Below are 13,046 nucleotides of genomic sequence, written 5' to 3' on the forward strand. Positions count from 1 at the left end.
CTTTGGTCCAAAAATAGCCACTAAAGGCTTATGATCAGTCTTTAACAAAAACTGTGTACCAAATAAATATTGACTAAATTTCTTAACACCAAATACAATGCTTAATGCTTCCTTATCTCATTTGTGAATAGTTTTTTCTCAGCGCTATTTAACACTCTACTTGCGAATGATATAGGTCTTTCTGTACCGTCGTATTGAATCTGACTCAAAACTGATGCAATGCCATATGGACTAGCATCACTGGCTACCACTAGTGGTAATGCAGGATCATAATGCGCTAAAACTTCAGCAGAGATTAACTTTTGCTTAATCTCTTGTAGTGCCTTCTTACATGCTAAATTAAATACAAAATCGGTATCCTTTCTTAACAACTGATACATTGGGGTTAAAATAGTGGGATATCCTAGGAATGAAACGTGAATAGTAATTAACAAGACCAAGGAAGGCTTTAAGCTGTGTCCACATTTTGAGGTTCAGTGCCTTGACAATTGCTTCAACCTTACTAGGTGCGGTATGCAACCCTTGTTTACTGATAACAAAACCTAAATATTCTAAACTGTCACAGAAAAAATTTACATTTGTTCTTGCTCACTGTGAACCCATTGTCTTCAAGTCTTTGACACACTAGTCTAAGTCTATGCAGTGTTCCTCATTGTTTTTACCTGTTACTAGAATGTCATCTAAAAATACAGTTACCCCCGGGATACCTTGTAATGTTCGTTCTATTCTTCTCTGGAATATTCCCCGGTGCTGAACAGATACCAAAACATAGGCGATTGTAAGCATACAATCCTTTGTGTGTGCTAATTGTACAATACGTTTGACTATCTACATCTAGTTTTAAGCTGCTGATAAGCTGAAGATAAATCTATTTTAGAGAATTTTTCTCCGTTTTGTAGGCTGGCAAATATTTCTTCAATTTTTCGGTAACGGGTGTCGGTCTACCTCCAAGAAAGGATTTACAGTTATTTTTATAATCCCCACAAATTCTTATTTTCCCATTAGCCTTAATAATTGGTACAATGGGAGTCCCCCATTTCACTGGTATCTACTGGTGAAATAACGTTCTCTTGTTCTAGTCTAGTCAGCTCGGCTTCTACTTTTTCTTTAAGTGTAAAAAGGTAACGTCCTAGGTTTTAAAAGTATTTTGGTACTTACATTTTCTTTTAACTTTAATTTAACTGGTGCACCCTTGAAACATCCCAACTTATCCGTAAATACATTTGGAAACTCCATTGTACAGTAATTCTACTTGTTTGTTGTTGTTGACAACAGACGGATTGACAGATGTTTGTTTGTTTACCTCTACAGGTGTGTTTGTGGCTTCCACTGACAGGCGTGCATGCGTCTGCCGCGCTGCCGCCTGCAGTTGGCACAACCCCCACCATGCTCGTGCGATCGGCTGACTGTACATTGTTTACATTACTAGGCACTCTAACTGTTAAATCTAATGCTGCATCCAATCACGCCCTAACAAGGGATTAGCCCCATTAGCTACGATGTATAAAGCTAATTGTTTCTCTTTACCTTTATGTTGTACATTGACCATAACCTTACCTAAAGGCCTGATCTTTTCATGTGTATATGAACTTAATACTAAGCTAGTTGGATACATGTTTATATTTCCTAACTTAGTCTTACAATCTTTTTCTGACATAACTGAAACACAAGCTCCACTATCGACTTCAAATACAATTTCCTTACTTTCCACTAATAACTGTACCGTTATTGGCTCAATTTTATTAATCTTAGTTTCTATTTCTTTAACCGTAAATAGATTGGAAATGTCATACACATCGTCATTGTCTTTATGTTTCCCAGTGATTATCTGAACCGGACTCTGCTGATTCTTTACTTTCCTCTACATAGTGCTGCCTACCTTTATAAACATATTGCTTTTTTATTGCTGTTAAAACTGTTTTCCCTTTAGCTGAAAGCTCCTTAGACCTATTTGTAAAAACATTTGGTTTGTTCTCAATTAGGTTTGTTAACATAATTTTTCGATCTACAAACTCTTTCAAGGTGTCCCTTCTTTTTACAATGATTACACGTGTACTCACGAAACCGACATTGCGATGCTGTGTGTGATCCTCGCTTGCCGCAACAATAGCAGGTGAATGTCTCCCAGCGCCTTCCCGCCGTCCCGATGACACCGTCTCGCTGCGATGCTCGCCGCCTGTGTCCTTTTCGGTATCGACCCGCTGCTCTGCATCCGGTTGAATACGTCCTCCTGCAGTTGTCATCTGGGCCGCCCCCTTCTCAGCAAATTCCATTGCAGTAGCTAGTTTGCACGGCTTTTTCATAAGTGAGGTTCTCCTCCCCGAGAAGTCTTTTCTGTATCTGTTGGTCTCGCAGACCCGCGACTAATCTGTCCCTTAAGTAGTCTGGCAATTTATCACCAAATTCACAATACTTAGATAACTGTTTTAAATGCACAATATAATCGCTAACCGTTTCATGATCCAATTGAATTCCGCCTACTAAATTTAAATCTTTCCGTGATAAAAGAAGGCTTGGGATGCAGATGATTCGCTATAGTGTCCACAATTTCCTTGTACGACTTGTCAGACGGTTTGTCTGGTGGTGTAATTAAGTCTTTCAGTAACGTATAGGTCCTTACACCCATAACACTGTCAACAAAGTGCTTAGTTTCTTTGAATTATCGATATCATTACAATCAATAAAAAACTCAAATCTCTCTATATAAGACTGCCACGATTCTTCCGCACTATCAAAATAACCCATAGACCCGATAGTTGCCATTTTGTTTTCTTGTACACTCCGTAATAACTGTTTAAAATGTCCCCGGTAAAAAATAAATCGTCTTAAACGGCATTAATTGCAACGATTAAAATCAGCTTGTGCGCTGCTTACACCCAAGAATAGTTTATATCGATCGCGTACCTTACTACTCCCGACCGTTGGAATGTCCGGAATGTCCTTGCACATTCGCGGTTATTTGCACGTGTTTCATTACGCTTGTTGCCCTTCCGCACTAAATCACTGTAAATTCACTGTTGCAGTTGTTTTCCTCGTCGCCACTGTAATGTATGCGAGTCGACACTGTACTCCTCTATGGGTCGGGAAGAATAATTAAACTACCACATTTAGAGTAACATTGCTCCTAAGACCGCTCGTAAAGGAACGGACGGGACGCGGGAGGTTACATGACGGTGTCTGGTGGTGGACTCCGGGTGGACTGCCTGGCTGGCCAGCTTGGACCGTTGGTTGTAGGGTAGTGGCGTGATGTGACGTCACAGGAGAGCAGCCTATGAGCATTCTTTATTCTTTTAGACCACATCGTAATGTTACATCGCCTGACAATACATACTGCCAACATCACTGGTGCAGACATTAAATATCACTATGGATACCTACCAACTTAGTACTTCTCACACTAAATACACTACAGTAAACTCTTTTATTTCATGGAAAGAGTTTACAGTTCATCCTGTATGAAATTAATTTTTGGAAATGTAGAAAATTTTATTGTGATTACCAAAATGTTATTAGAGCGCAATAACTGAACAACGTAATATTAGCTTACTGACAACACACCTTAAAATATTGAATGTTATGTCAGTATGAATAATAAAGAAAAACAAAACCTAATCATAAATTTAAAAAAAATCTTACAACTTACTGATTTATAAATGTAACAGGTCATATCATACAGAAACAAAGTTTTTAAATCCTGTAACACAGGGCTACTCAACCTACGGCCCGCGGGCCGAATCCGGCCCGCGAGTCAGTTTTATGTGGCCCGCCTTGTTGCCAAAACAACCAAATTTGTTTACAAGCATTTGAAATATTAAATAAATACAAATTTTGGGAACCAAGCAGTCCAGCCGATTTCACGTAGAACGAGCCGTATTCATTTGTTGGAGTATGAGTGTTGAAAGAAGTAAAGTAGTTGCATGCAGACAGATTTCACTGACTACGGTGGTGGCTGCCGGCTGGCGAATAGAGCGCATGTAAAGCACGGCACAGCGCGCGGTGCGGCGACGTAACCCCTACCCAACTCAAGGTCACCACTCGCCACGTAATTTGTATGTCCTAGTATCCTAGTAGGATTAATTTAAATCAATGTATTCAATTTACTGGTGACTTCTTTATTGTTCCCTCAGAATTAGAGCAAACATCCAAAAGTCTGGATTTATATTTATTTCTACTAAAAGAACCTAAAAATATAATATATTATAAACCTTTACCTAACAACTAATAAATAATAAGAAATTACAATAATCAGGAAACAAGGGCCAAATAACCTTAAAACTCATATTTTGCACAAGATTTCTGGAACAAACCCCGGGCATTACGTTTTGTTTGGGGTTCCAAATCCCCTGGGATGTTGGCCCGTCTGTCCATAAAGGGTTTACAATGTGGCCCTTGAGTAAAAACGGTTGGGCACCCCTGCTGTAACAGACAAAAGAGAAATTGTATGAACCTACTGAGTACTTTTATGACGCTCAACCAAATTTCATGGTTGGACATGCACCTTCATAGGACTCATTTCTCTATGTCTAGGTAGAAATGAAGTTTCATGCAAAATTTAAAGCCTGCAGATAATCTTTATTGAGATACTTACCCCATGATACATTCACATCTTTGCTCATTGTTTTAGGTTTCATAGCAGTGTTTAAATAATAACAGTTCCAGTGAGGTAGAGGGTACTACAAAACAAGAGTGCACTGAAATTAGATCCTGTCATCAACTTTTAAAATTTACGCACATTCTATTATTTATCCTTTTTGCTGTACAAATAATCTATTTGTGTATGAGTAATCGTATTAATATCTCTTGTTAAAATCTCATATATCAATGTGCTTAAAAACTTATTGATTCTATTAATTTATTGTTGCCGTCTTGGTGACTCATAAGACCAATGTAAAGATATTTGCTAGAGCTCACTGAAATAATATGAAGTGACATGCACAATCATTAAACATATAATGTTAATATGTACATGAAGCTTCATGCAAAATTTCAAGTTATAAGTTAGATTGTTATTGAGATATCGTGTGGACAGACAAATAATATTTCCAACCCCAAGAGTGGTAGACCAATTAGTATCCATCCAAATTATTCACACATTTAGTCGAAGCATGCCACGAGTGACCCAGACTGCATTAAAATCATTGCCCACACAAGATTTGTGTGACCCCTGTCCTGAAATGAGAATGTACAAGGTCTGTAAATTAAGTAATGAGACTGATTAAAAAACCATTTTATTTGAAAATATTCACTATTCTATACTGTCACCTTCAAAACAAATTCCTTATGAAGTCACACCACGCTGGAGACTGTTCTTGTACTCATCATAGCAGTGCTGGAACTCCGATACTGAAGGAATAGCCTTCAGCTGGTCAGTCAGAGCTTTTTGAATGCTTTCTACTGTCCCAAAATGAGTTCCCTTGAGGTGATTTTTCAACTTCGGGAAGAGAAAAAAGTCACAAGGACTCAAGCCAGGCGAATAAGGAGGTTGAGGAGCCACAGGAACATTTTTGCTGGCAAAACATTCGTTTATGGAAATTGCTGTGTGACAAGCAGCATTATCGTGATGCAACACCCACTTGTTCTTGATGTTTTGTTTTACATGAATGACCCTTTTTCAAAGCCTTTTAAGACCTTACTGGTAAAAGTGTTGATTGACCATTTGGCATTGAGATAGAAACTCTGTGGATGATTTCGCGAATATATAAAGAACAAAATCAGCATGCATTTGATTTTTGACTTTGCCATCCTTGCTTTTTTGGGCCTTGGAGAGTTTGAAGTGTGCCACTTCATGCTCTGGCACTTGGTTTCTGGGTCTTACTCAAACACCCAAGACTTGTCATCAGTAATGACACTGTTCAGAAAATGGGGGTCATTTTCAATTGAATCCAAAAAGTTAAGGCACCTTTCATTTCTGACGTTCTTCTGGTCTTGTAAAAGGTTTTTGGAACTACTTTTGTGCACATTTTTCTCATTACCAATTCATTGGTCAAAACTTCATGAACAGTGGTGAGAGTCAAATTTAACTCATCTCCCATCAACCGACGATCTGATCGCACAGATCCCGGATTCTATTAACATTCTCATCAGTTCTTGAAGCCTTCTGCTTCATGGTTCATCTTCAATCAACTCTCTTCCTTCTGAAAATGCTTTAAACCACTGAAAAATCTTGGCTTTTGACAAAACACTATCTCCATAGGCCTGCTGAACCTTAGCAAGAGTTTCTGTTTTTTTTTTTTTTTTTTGTTTATTTTTTTTTTTTTTTTTTTCCTTCTGAGGGAAGAGGACACTTTGTCCCCGCACTTAGTCCTAAAAGGACCTTGCGCCTCCCTTACTTTTATTTGTGCCCTCAAAAACCGAGGCTTTTGCAAAAACCAATCAGATTTAAGGGCTCCTGTTCTCTGATGTCCTTGGGGCTGAGGAGAATATGCTCCCAAGTATCTTTTCCTAGTCTCTACGATGGCAGGACAATCCAACCAAATGTGCTCTGGTGACTCCTCCTCCTCTCCACAGAGTCTTCTACATTCGCTGCTCCTACTAAGGCCTACCTTCACAAGGTGCTTCTCAGAGGGCCATGTCCTGTCAACATTCCTAATATCAGTCTTATATCCTCCTTATTCTGTCTAGGAGAGCTGTCCACCCTTTTGCATAAGGAGAGATAAACATTTTGGATATTCTTAAACCCGAGGCTCTGCTCCAATTCTTGTATCTTGTCCTCTTTTCCCAAATCTTTAACCAGAGCTTTACTGCTGGAGAAGGATATTCCACAACCTGGCTCAGGCCCCACCAATATGGATTCTGTTCCCTTTTTGGCGAGGATGTCCGCTTTTCGTTTCCATGAATTTCCTTCATGACCCGGCACCCATCCGAGTGTTACTACTCTGTTATTTGTTGCTAGCTCTGCTAGGGCCTTCCTGCATTCCCAGACCGCTTTCGAATTAATCGAACAGGTATCCAGTGCCTTCAGTGCAGCCTGACTATCAGAGAGGTATAAGGTATGATAATCCTTTTGTCCCCAACTGTGTGAGTCTTCTAGAACATGAATCTATTGCCATGACCTCCGCCTGAAAAACTGAGGCATGTCTTCCTAGGGGCACAGCCATGTCAACTCCAGGTCCATGTATTCCATATCCTGCCCTTGAGTCTAGGAGTGAACCATCGGTGTAAAACTTCAGGACTCCTTTTTTAGGGTAGGCCTCCCTTTTTAATCCATTCCTCCCTACTTCCGATAGAGACCGTGTATGGTTTTTTCAAAGGAGTATTTCTTAACCATAGTATCAGATACTTTGGTTAGCATTTTCAGCCTCAGGGAAATTTTCCAATATCTTCATGTGGCCTTCTAGGGAGGTACATTTATTACCTTTGTTCCTAGAAGCTTCATTGCGCTCATCGCAGCTGTTCTCATCACTTCCTGGCCAAGAGGAGTATAACCCATAAACCGCTTCCATTGCTAGTGTTGGGCAGGAGCTCATTGCTCCCGTGATGCTTAAGCAAGCTAAACCTCGAACACTCTGTAGCCTTTTTGCAGCTGTTGTTTGTTCGACCCTTCGGCCACCACACTAAAGCAGCATATGTGACCATTGGTCTTATTATGGTTTCGTAAATCCAATATATCATTTTGGGTTTAAGTCCCCATTTAAATCCAAAGAGTCTCTTACAGGCCCCAAGGGCCATTATTGCTTTGGATGTCTTGTTTTCTAATATGGGAGTTCCAAGTGAGCTTCTCATCCAGGATTAAACCAGATACTTCACTCCTTCTTTTGTTTGGTTAATGCTGATTCCCTCCAGGACCGGTTTAGCTAGCTGGAATTTCCTTTTCCTGGTAAAGGTAATCATATTAGTTTTTGATGGGTTGATCCGCAGACCTTCCCCATGACACCAGTTGCTTATGAAGTTCAGTTCTGTTTGTATTAGGGCGTTCCAGCCTGCCAATGTTTTTCACTTTAATCATAAGCACTAGGTCATCCGCATAACATAGTAGCCTTATCCCCCTCTCTTCTCTGCTTTTCTTAGGAGATCATCCACTACCATCGCCCACAGGAGAGGAGACAGACTCCCCCCTGGGGGCAGCCTCTTTGGGCCGTGATCCGCAGCCGATTCGTCCCCGGTACTTGGCTTTCACCCTGTCTACTTTTTAGGAGGGCTACTATCCATTTGACTACGTCTGGGGAAACTCCAAAACGTTCCATCGCAGTCTTCATGGATTGATATGCTACTCGGTCGAAAGCTCCTTCAATGTCCATGAAGACGCTGACTAGGGCTTCCTTTTTTCGAAGGTATTCTCCACCTCTCTCACTAAACTGTGGAGAGCAGTGGTGGTTGATTTTCCTTCTATGTATGCGTGTTGTGTGGGACTAAGTGGGTGCACCAGTAATATTACGTCCCTTATGTGTCTATTTTATTATTTTTTCCATAGTTTTCACCATGAAGGAGAGGTTAGGCTTATGGGTCTGTACGAACTGGGTTTTGTTGGATCCCTGTCATTTTTCCGCAAGAACACCACTAGTGCTATCCTCCAGTTCTTGGTATATATCCTAGGGCGAAACTGCTTCTAAAAGAATGCTAAGGGTATTTAATAGAATGTCCAGCCCCTCTTGAAGAAGGGCTGGTAAAAACTCCATCCGCCCCAGGAGATTTTAAATGGCTTGAACGATCTTATCGCCCATTTAATTTCTTTCGTGTGTGAATAGTCCTGTTAGACACCTGTCTGGCTTTTGCCACCATCCCGACTCGGATCCCCCCCCATATAGAGAATAAGTATCCTCATTACGAGTTAGCTGACCCCCCGGGAAGTGTGTCCTCCAGAAGTAGTTTCTAAGGTCTCCTTCCTGTTCATTGTTAGGTCACCATTGTCCTTTACTAGAGTCCCCATAGGATTTTGTATGCTCCGTTTGGAGAGTTTTTTGAAGCCTGGATGCCTCGGGAAGACTGTTAATATTTTACAGAAATTCCTCCAGGTTCTTCTTTTATTTTGTTCTAAGTTCTTTCTTATATTCATTTTGGGCCTGTAGATAAGGGAGCCATCGTCTGTCCTTTTTGCCCATTTTAAATAATTTCCTCGTTTGTTTCTTAATGTTTCCAACCTCCCAGTCCACCACGGCACATCCCTCTTCAACCGGTTTTGCCTGGGAGGACAGTTTTTCTCGTAGGCCTTTATTATAGCTTGCTCTACTATTTGTGCAGACCTTTCTAATTCAAATTCATTTTTCTGAAAGGGTCCTATTTCTTCCAACTCTTCTGCCAGGGACTCTCTGTAACCTCTCCAGTTTGGTCGATTTAGGAACCCTGTGGGTCACGTATCTTTCCCCTATCTCCTCTATGTCGAACCTAATTGGACAGTGGTCCGATAGTGAGGGCCTCCTTGAGACGTTGCCACCTTACTATATTTATGTTTTTTGAGTCCTGTAGATAGGGTTATGTCCAGGACTTCTTTCCTATTTCTAGTTATAAAGGTTGGGCTTGACCCTCTATTCTCTAACACTAGATCATTGCTGAACATAAACTGTAGAAGTTCCTCACCTCCTCTCTTGTTTGTGTTCGTACTTCCCCAATACGTGTGGTGAGCATTGCAGTCGCAGCTGAGAATGAGGGCCGAGCCTCTATCTCTGCAGCTCTGCAATAGTCTTTCTAGTTATTTTGGTGGGCAGCTTGTTGACGGGTTGGGGAAGTAGGCTGAGGCTATAGTAACCTCTCTGTCCCCTTGCAGTGAAGCCACCTTCACTGTAGCCGCCACCAGATCCTTGTTATTAGATCTGTAATCGGAAAGACTGTTATTAGTTTTGAAGTTAGAATACAAGTTCTTGGGTTTTCAATTGTTCGATCATAAATGAGATTACCTACCTGAGTTGTCAGTCCTCTGATGCAACCTCTATTGATCCAAGGCTCCTGGATTTAGGGCGATATCCAGGCCTGTTGAGATAAACCTTCTTCCCAAGATGTCAGTTGCGCCCTTTGCATGGTGTAGGTTTATCTGTATTAGGCGCATACTTACGCCTTTTTCCCACCTCCCCCAGGTGGTCCATCCCCGTCTCTTCTTCTGATTGCTTGGAGACTTTATCCCTATTTCTTCCTCGAGCGAGACGGATGGTCCCTTTAAGCGAAGGTCCCTTCTTCAAGAAGAGAGAACAGGTGGGGTCTTTCTTCTTCGACCGCTGCACTGGCTTGTGGAGTAGACCCTTTAGGTAAGGTATGTACAGATTGCTCTGACACCTTCGTGGCCTCCTCCACTTCCATCTCTTCAGCGGTCATTTTTTCTGTGGTGACCGTCTCAGATTTCTCTGTAGTCCCCTCTTCCCTTTGTGGGTTGTTCTATGTTTCCTTGATGTTTTTTCTTCAGTCTAAGCTGAACTTTCCCAAACTTGTAGCCGATCCAAGGACCTTCCTTCTCAAGTTTGTTCGCTGTAGCGCAGTCGAACTGCCAGGGTGAGTAGGACAGACTTTCCCCTCGTCGCTTCTCCGCAGAACATTCCATTCCCCGACAGATAGCTCTTTGTTTTGTCCTTTTAAGAGCTTCATTATCTTTTCGGTTGTATCAAGTATACTGTCAGGAAGATAGACAGTCGCGATTCTCGCACGAGGGATTTCTTCCTCTGGTACTATCCTTAGACTGGCCTCTCCCAAGGCTTTAGGGAGTCTTGCTTTCCTTTAAGCCATTCTGCTGTTTTTCGGTGTTTTCGCAGGTGAAGATTAGAACCCCTTGTCTCCTGTTGATACCGTAGAATCTTGGAGAGTAGGGACCCTCCTGTTCCTACCACGATAGCTTCCAGGATGAAGCTCTGGATCTTCTCCATCTGTTCGGTTGTGAGTAGGGTCTCGGGGAAAAATTGGAGTGCAAGACCCCTACCCTTATACCAGCCACCGCTTGTTTGTAGGAAGGTTTCTTTCTGGGGTTGTCCAATTGCTCCTTGCGTTCCCCTTGATTTCCTTCGTTCTTTGTTTTCTTCCTCTGATGGCTCTCCGGAGTGGATCCATCAGAGTGAGGTCTTTTCGGTTTCGTTTCTTTCCTCTTTTTGTTTGTTCAATTTTTTATTTCTTTCTTCTGGAATTGGTTTTTTAAAGGCCAATTCCCTGGCTTCTTCTTGGGAGTACCCTCTTTTTCGGAACCAGAACCATGCGTTTTCCCTGGCGGCTCCACATAACTTAGGCAGTGCTGGGAGCTGTCCTCTCGACTTTTGCTCCCTCTTTCCTTCTGGTGATCGCCCTCCAGTATCGCATCTTCTTCATCCGGTTTCGACTCTAACCGAGTCGGAGGCTATTGGACTTCTACTAGGAAGTCCGCCCTGTTTTTTGGGTTTGATCAGGATTGCTAGGGTCCAGAGCCCATCATCATCCCTCTGTGTTTTCGTGAATTTTCATCCACTTTTTGAGTGCTACAAGAGCTCTCTGGTTTTGTGTTTTTCTTTAAATTCTGTACTCATTGTGTTCCCACGAGTAGCGGAGATCTAAAGGTCACCCCAAGCATTGTCCCGCTCTACTTGGGGAAGGCTAGGTTTAAACTGGAGGTCGCCAGGTATCCAGAGTTCGCATATTTACGACCAAGCTCTCCCTTGATCACGCAGCCCTCGGCATATGCTGTTCCACCTTGGCTTGGATTAACAGAAGGAAAATTAGAATTAGAATAGTTTAAGATAGATTGTTGGGAAGATTACCCGACAGGTGAGAGTAGTGGGAAAAGAAAGTTAAAAATTGGGATAGTTCAACAGAAAGCCCGCCAGATCAGCTCAGCCTGATCGGAAGTATAAAAGAAGACAAGATTTGGATCAGGCAGTTTCCCAGGTGCACGCGCACGAAAAGTACAGCACTCAAGAAGAGAGAAGGTGGCTGTGCGTGTGCTTCGTGGACGCTCTGGCTTGGCACATGTGTTGGGTATGAAGACCCCCGCCACTTCTGTTACACTGGCCCAAGTTTGAAGCAAAACCTGAAAGCACATCGTTGCTCGAAATTGATGTCACTCATTTTTAGAACACAATACAAAAAACTGTTTCACAAAAACAATCGCTACACACAACAAAATGACATGAGCGAGGTAAAACTTGTACTGAAGATGGATCATATATTCCTCTACCACCCCTTCAACACCAGCCAGCTAATTATTGTCGGATCAAACATGACATTGCCAGTCTCATTACTTAATTTACATACCTCGTAAGCTAAGATTACACATATACATCAAAGGGATTGTGTTCTGATTCATATTGATATGAAGGGATACACAATGTCTTAATCAAGTACACTAGGTTTGCAACCAGCTTGCGATTCAGTCAATAAGATGGTTTTTATTGAATTTTAGAAAATAGTGGTGCCTACCATAACTGATCAGTCTACATTCATGATGGAGTGATACACTGTGAATTGAATAGGGATACATTTTCCATCAGTTTCTGGTGTAATCAAATGAGATGTTTGTTATTGGGTTGCAGAAAATTGTAGTGTCAAGTATAGCCGATGACAATCCAGGGTTTGAAGTGGAGGGATACACAGTGACTGGAATCACATACACCATGTTTGCCATTACTCTATGGTTTGGTCCATACATCAACTATGCTGTGGGTACCAGACTTACCATGGCCATCTCTGCACTGGGATACTTGTGAGTATACTCCTATTAAACAATAAGCGTGTGTAAAAGGTATATGGCACATTTCTGAAAATGAATGGAGTAATGTGGCAGTGGGGACCATTTCATTGGGGAACACATTAAATGCAGTCACCATCAAGAGCTGTAGTGGTAAGGGTTGTTGCTTTCTAAATGACTACCCAAAGAAGGTTTTAAGTACACTTGGGGTTTTGTGGACATGATACCATATCTGTTTGAAACACAATTTTGTTTTTTGTGAGCTAGTAGATTATACAGAAAAAAAACCATCTATGCAACCAAAGATTGCTTTATCTTCTAAATGTGAGGAAGCGCCCCCTTATGATGTGATAGACTGATGAGTGTCAGATTTGATGTAAGGGCCTCGTTGCTGCGCCTTTTTGATATATGTCCCCCGGTTGCAGCGCCAATTGATGAATGTAAATTTGAAGTGATGTCAATTTGATGAGGAGTGGCA

The 13,046-nt window shown here is 41.6% G+C and overlaps 1 protein-coding gene across 1 annotated transcript in view; it reads left to right on the forward strand.

Moving 5' to 3' along the window:
• LOC124365028 (UNC93-like protein MFSD11) overlaps positions 1–13,046 on the forward strand; it is a 41,278-nt gene that overhangs the window by 3,897 nt on the left and 24,335 nt on the right. Inside the window, exon 2 of the mRNA XM_046820915.1 lies at positions 12,414–12,583. Coding sequence (XP_046676871.1) covers positions 12,414–12,583 — 170 coding nt within the window. The remainder of the gene's footprint in view (positions 1–12,413; positions 12,584–13,046) is intronic.

Source organism: Homalodisca vitripennis, chromosome 6 (genome assembly GCF_021130785.1).
Source record: "Homalodisca vitripennis isolate AUS2020 chromosome 6, UT_GWSS_2.1, whole genome shotgun sequence".
NCBI lineage: Eukaryota > Metazoa > Arthropoda > Insecta > Hemiptera > Cicadellidae > Homalodisca > Homalodisca vitripennis.